The 6,668-nt window shown below is 37.3% G+C and overlaps 1 protein-coding gene across 1 annotated transcript in view; it reads left to right on the forward strand.

Annotated features, from left to right (window-relative positions):
- Window positions 1-1,653: 1,653 nt before the first annotated feature.
- The window catches only part of LOC107704300 (mastermind-like protein 2), a 23,806-nt gene continuing 18,791 nt past the window's right edge, over window positions 1,654-6,668 (forward strand). Inside the window, exon 1 of the mRNA XM_016507183.1 lies at window positions 1,654-2,907. Coding sequence (XP_016362669.1) covers window positions 1,750-2,907 — 1,158 coding nt within the window. The 5' untranslated portion in view covers window positions 1,654-1,749. The remainder of the gene's footprint in view (window positions 2,908-6,668) is intronic.

Raw genomic sequence — 6,668 nt, forward strand, 5'->3', positions numbered from 1 at the left:
CAGTCAGTTAATTTAGTGAAGTAAATGTTTAAGTTACCTAACAAAACATTTAACTATGGTATTGTGCCTTTAAAATAAAAGAAAAGTTATTCTATATACAAGTATTGGTCTACATTTGCCTCTATATAGCTACTTAAACATTACTTATGAGTCATTGTTCAAGCCTAATTTACATAAAATAAGACTTGAGGAACAAAGGGAACAGTTTCACAAAAGGAAAATGTTGCTATCTTTACAACAAGCCAACAGTGGGAAATGTAATTCATGCAAATGAGGGACACAGATAAAGCCTTCTTTTGTCTAACAACATCAATCTAATGGCTAAATTTATCCACACAGTTAATACCAGGTTTTGAGACAATAGTTCTTGGAGTATTTTTTTTTTCAGCAAATGTTGTTAGGGAGCACAGGCCTGCTGCTAGTAAAACAGGTGGATTAGTGAAGATGCAGGGATGTTCATGATATGATTTAGATTGGGTCTCATTAACTGTAGCAGTGTACATACACATATTTGTGCATAAAACCTGCGTGCAAATATTTCCACACAGAAATTGATTTATCAATAAGTTTGCAAATTGTAAAATTAGGCTAAGAACAGAACTAACCAACAAACACAAATGCAAAAATCACGTGTAGTTTAATTAGAAAAATGGGATGTGTTAAGAAAATATGTATATGTATAAATAACGGAATAACTAATTGACCCCAAAATAAATCTTGTTTCAGAATGACAAAACAGATCATAGCTGTGACAGGTGCCGCATAAAAATATAGCTGATCACATCAAGTCTGGGCCTCTATAAAAGTTGCTTATTGTGTTTCAGCTGGTTTTGAGATTAGCAGTCTTGGCTTTACTCAAAGATCTTGCTATGCATGCTCTTAGGGCAAAAGCATATCTTTAGAGAGCAATCCGCTTACAGAGAGTGATGAATGGCTGTAGTCATCACTGTGGGCATGAGCTCCTTACTTTAAATGAATCTAGATTCATCTACATTCACAAGGTTATGGACAAATTTATGCATGTAATCACCTATTGTGAATCTGGCAAAAAGGAAAAAAAGTTTGAACTTTCTATGTGCACAACTTGCATGGAATCATTAGAAAATGAATCCAAATGTCTAGTACATGCATTCTTAGTAAGTAGGAGTTTAACCTATATCTGTGGACATTACCCTATTAGGGCCATGTGGGAAATCATAATCTTTCTATATTAAAGTCTCTTTTGAAATACAAAAATGGACATCTGAGCAAGGCTAAAGAGTCCCGGCAGTAAATTGCAAAACTATATAAATTTTCATAGAGATAATTCACCCACAGAACACATTTTTATACACTAATATTTAGAACTCCCATCATAGATTTAATTGGTTTGAAACATCAAAGAGTATTTTAATAAGAGTTCATTAATTAGATAGTGATGGTCTTGTTACATGATGTGCCCTTGTCTCCCAGTTGAGCAGAACATTAGTTAATTTTGGCTGTATAAAGCTAGCGTAAGGCTTTTGAATAATTATTTTGATCAAATCTGTAGAGCAGTACCCCTTTAATTGTCAATCAAACAGTCGGTTTAGACTTTTTTTTTCACCTGACTTGTAAAACATTTGTTTAAAAAAATCCTCATTGACTTTCCATTCTTTGCATTTTCAGCAGGGACTGAGGAGAAAGATTGAAGCGCAGTCTCCTGGATATACATCCAAGCAGAATGGCCTCTCCTGTGGGGCATCAGGGTCCGACTTCAAACGCCTCCGCATGGAACCCAGCTCTTTTCGACCTGGTTCCTGTGCTTTGGCTTCAGGGCAGCCTCAAAGATTGGTAGGGGATGCCACCCAGGGTAACATCCTTCGAAGAAAGGACACCTTCATGATGCCTCACGGAGTCGGCAGTGATTTATTCAACATAACTCTAAGGGATATGAAGAAGGAACCGACTGAAGTTCAGACCTGCGGCCAATCGTCCACAAATCCTTCGATGTTGACTTTTGACTTCAAAGATGAAGTAAGTGGACAGATTGACCCAGATCTCCAGGATTTGTTCGATGAGCTCACCAAGACCGTACCATCACTCAATGATCTAGATCTGGAGAAGATGCTAAAGCAAGATGATGACTTCGGTCTAGATCTGGGTCGACCCAGTTCAGCTGGAGAGGCACCTCCTTGTATTCACCTGGATAAGCCAATCAAGACAGAGTACTCACCAGATTTTAGCCAGGCGGCTGGAAGCTCTCCACAACTAAGATCAGCCTCTGCCAGACCTTCCTTCTCCTTGGCCAACACAACTTTATCCACCTCATCCATCACTTCAGGACACCATGGACAGGTACCTACTGGCGGTCCCTCTCGAGGTCTTCCAGCATGGCCTGAGATGTCACATGCTGAGCAGCTAAAGCAAATGGCTGCTAACCAACAACAGCCCAACTCTATGCTCCACAACCACCAGCAGAGTCAAGCAGGAGGGGTTAGGAACTGGTCTTCTGCCTTGGGTGTCCACCAAACTCCTGGCTCTTTCAATCAGGAGACTCTTCCCAGTAATGCTTCCCTTTCTCAGCAGAGACTCAGCACTCAGAGTGCTGGTCAGGCCAAAGGCATGCCCAACTGCTTTCTCAAGCCCAATGAATTCAACCCATCCCATCACATGGACACAAAGGTTCTCAGCACTAAGCCGATGCCGCATTTCAGCCCTAAAGCACCACCTTCCACCACGGCCCAACAAATGCCCATCATGGCTGCTCCACCAAACAAAACAACCATGCAACAGCAGCCGTCTACAGCAGGCCAGGGCATGCACATTCAGAACTGTCAGATGCCCATACAGCCATCTGCCTGCCTACAAACTAAGCCTCTAAGTCAAAGGCCTCCACTCAGTCAACATGGTGCTGGAATCCGTTTCAAAATGGCACAGCAGCGACAGGTAAGACACTGTTTATGGTACTTTTAACAGCTGCTACTTGTCGAACTGTACGATATGTTCCCAGTGACATCTTGGGTAATAGCCATGACACACTGGGACTCATAAGGGTGTCAGGATTCACTTGTTTTCTCAATGCCTTGATTACAGATCTTGCCGATGCATATGCATTGATCTTAAAGCATGAAATTTGAATCATGAATCCATTTTGTTTTGGCCGAGAATCTACAGTATTTAAAATGTTAGAAATTGAATGAGCCACATTTCAGTGAAGTATTATTTAATATATTAAAATATATAAACAACGGTCACTGACTATCACATGAGCATATGACAGCTCTTTCACAATAGCTTTAGAGTCTTGAATCAAATGCGAACAAACCATTGATAAAGCTGCTAACTCAGTGCATGGCCACTACTATTGAAATAAAATGCTTTCATTGTGCCTCACAGTTAACAGTGTGTAAACAGTTTTAAGTAGTTTGTCTTTTTGTTGTTCTTTTTCTAAGACACATCAGGAGAAGCATTTATATAATTCTACAAAATGCACTTAAAAAATGCAGAATTAAATAATTATTTGAATCAAATCTCTTTGTGAATCGGATCGAATCGTTCTAAATTTACAAAAATCATTCCTGAGTCAAATCGAAAACCTGTGAACCGTGCATCGAATCGATTCATCTACCTAAAGATTCACACCCCTACTAACTGTGCATACACAAATTTTTGCGTAAAATCTGTGTATGAACGTTTTCATGTTTTCTTGATTCACCAATAAATCTGCATTAAATTTCATTCTGAATTTGATAATCCAACTAAAACCATAAATCAAAAAATCAAGTGGCCTAAAAAATATATTTGTAACCCTGGACCACAAAACCAGTCTTAAGTGTCAATTTTCAAAATTGAGATTTGTACATCATCTGAAAGCTGAATAAATGAGCTTTCCATTGATGTATGGTTTGTTAGGATAGGACAATATTTGGTCGAGATACAAAATTTTAATATCTGGAATCTGAGGGTGCAAAAACATCAAAATATTGAGAAAATAGACTTTAAAGTTATCCAAATTAAGTTCTTAGCAATGCATATTACTCATCAAAAATTAAGTTTTGATATATTTACGGTAGGAAATTTACAAAATATCTTCATGGAACATGATCTTTACTTAATATCCTAATGATTTTTGGCATAAAAGAAAAATCTATAATTTTGACCCATATAATGTATTTTTTGCTATTGCTACAAATATCCCCCAGCGACTTAAGACTGCTTTTGTGGTCCAGGGTCACATATAAGGATGCCGTTGCTCAATGATCTTGCTGCGCATACTCTCAGGCCAAAGCTCATCTTTAGGAATCGTCATACTCTATGTTAGCTAAGAGTGACGATTGGTTGTACAAAACAGATTGTGAGAAGTATGTCACAATTGTTAGTGAAAGAGACTATGATATGTCAATTCTTCAGTCAAATAATTAGCTTTGCTTCATTTTCCATTTAACACTCTATCACATTTTCGCAGGTTGTTCTTGACACAATGGAGTCGTAGTGTCAAAACCACACACCCTGCTTTCGTTCCATCTGTCAGCCTGTTGTGTTAGCCGTTAGCAGTCTGCCAAATGCTTTAAACTCAACGGCGCTGCACTTTGCTGTAGGCCTGTTTTTCCTTTTTGTTTTTCACGATTGTTGTTTGTGTCTAGGCGGGTGTGGGGTGCCTTGAATTTGTATATCCCCTCAAAGCAGTTCGACGGTAGCCCCGACTTTTTGGAGCACGGTGGATTAACATGCGAAATTTCTCATTTCTCTGCCTGTCACAGTCACTTGCCGTCAGGGCATAGATGCGCACAGTGGGATTTGCTAATTGGAGGTTGTTAGCTGCAAGGGACAAGTTGTGGAAAATGACAGTAATCTGCGTAGCCCAGTGCCGGAGGTTGAACCACTGATTTGTTATGATTTGGGAGCTTTAGAACATCCCCCTTTTCAGTTTCATACAAACAGTATCTCTCGACTCTCTATGTGGGAAACGATAACGAGAACCACACAAGAGGAGTCGTCTTTAGCCTCTCCAGAAGAGGGGGAGAGCGTGGAAAGACATGCTTGATTTTGACATAAAGATGTTCTTCAATCACATGAACATACAGCTCTTTTTGCAGCCATTGATGGGAGAGTTGTTAAGGTTCTTTAAGGTCTTTTTTCCCCCAGTGGACCTACAGGATAGGCTACCACTGTTTGAAGGTTTTTTTTTTTTTACAATTAGTTCAATATTCTGCTATCTCATCTAGTTGTTGCATATCAGAACAATGACTCCAGTCACTTTCGCATTGTTGGGGAAGATATTCAAAAAGTGTAGCTAACTAAGCTAACAACTAGTCTTCAGATTAGCTAAACTGACAGCTACTGTGTCATTAAGAGTAATAATCCCCTTGTTAAAAAGAAGTGCACTTAATTGTGTTTAGTGTCCACTTGTGTACTTCAAATCTTAAAAGTATTTTTTGTGCTCGCAGGTGATGTAATATTAATGAAATAAAAAGCCACTGAAGTGTAAAGTGTAAAATTTTAAGTACAATTTTAAAACATACACCGTGATAATGTCGAATTAAACGCTTTAATCATTATATTTAAATTATACTTATTTTTGTGCTGACTAACATACTGAAGCACATGCAGAGTATTTGATTATAATTTTAACTATAATGTGTTCTTTGATATTGCATTTAAAGTTAATACAATTAAAGTTAATACAATAGTAATACAAATACTAGCAATGAAGTAATTGTAACTTCCTCATTAAAAATATGTAGTTACGAATATGTTTAAATACATGATATACAGGTTTCAATAGAAATGGGTATATTTTAATTTACCATAAATGCTTATTATTACATTCTGCATTTTAATTACTCTGTAACAAGTACTCCTTTTAATAGTATGCTAAAGTGTACTCCTTTTTTTCTAATTACACTACAAGCTACAGGGCAAAATTAGTGAGCTACATGTAAGGTACTTCATATTTTATTATAAATGAGCAAAAATCTAACATTTACTTACAATAAGTGTTTGTGTCTTATTCACATGACTACACTATACAGGTGTTGTGGTACAAAAAAAGTAAATAAATAAGTAAAAACTTCATTTATGTATATATATATATATATATATATATACACACTGTAAAAAAATCAGTAAAATTTACGGTACAAAACAGGCAGCTGTGGTTTCCGGAATTTTACCGTAAAAATTACAGTAGCAACATTTCAGGTTTTACGGTTTTAACTTAAATTTACTGTTAAATACCGTAATTGCATTAACTGAAATAATGTTAATATACCAACCTATAGGTTGTTTGCAATCACGTGATTCTGATGATGCGTGAAATGCAGCTGGAGGGCAGGAAGTGATTTTTCTCTCCATAGGAATCACTAGCAGAAACTCCAAATACCAGTGTTTTGCATTGTTTATGGATGCTTAAATTGGACAAACCGAGAAACCACAAGGAGCAAATATTAATAAAAAAATATATAAATAGATACAGGGTGACACTGTCAGAATTAAATGAATGCTAAACGCCACACATAGACACGATGTAAATAAGATATTGTTTGCAGTTCACGGAATCGTGAGATTGCGATAAATTGAAGTGAGTGAGATTTTTAGTGATTATTTTGCGCTATTTGCTCGCTTTCTAGGCAGGCTATAATCGATTCAGAATTTAAATAAAAGTTGTTTTACGTGCTGCTAACAGGACCAACAGCCACATACCCTGT

The sequence above is a fragment of the Sinocyclocheilus anshuiensis genome, unplaced genomic scaffold, assembly GCF_001515605.1.
Source record: "Sinocyclocheilus anshuiensis isolate Anshui unplaced genomic scaffold, SAMN03320099.WGS_v1.1 scaffold1493, whole genome shotgun sequence".
Lineage (NCBI taxonomy): Eukaryota > Metazoa > Chordata > Actinopteri > Cypriniformes > Cyprinidae > Sinocyclocheilus > Sinocyclocheilus anshuiensis.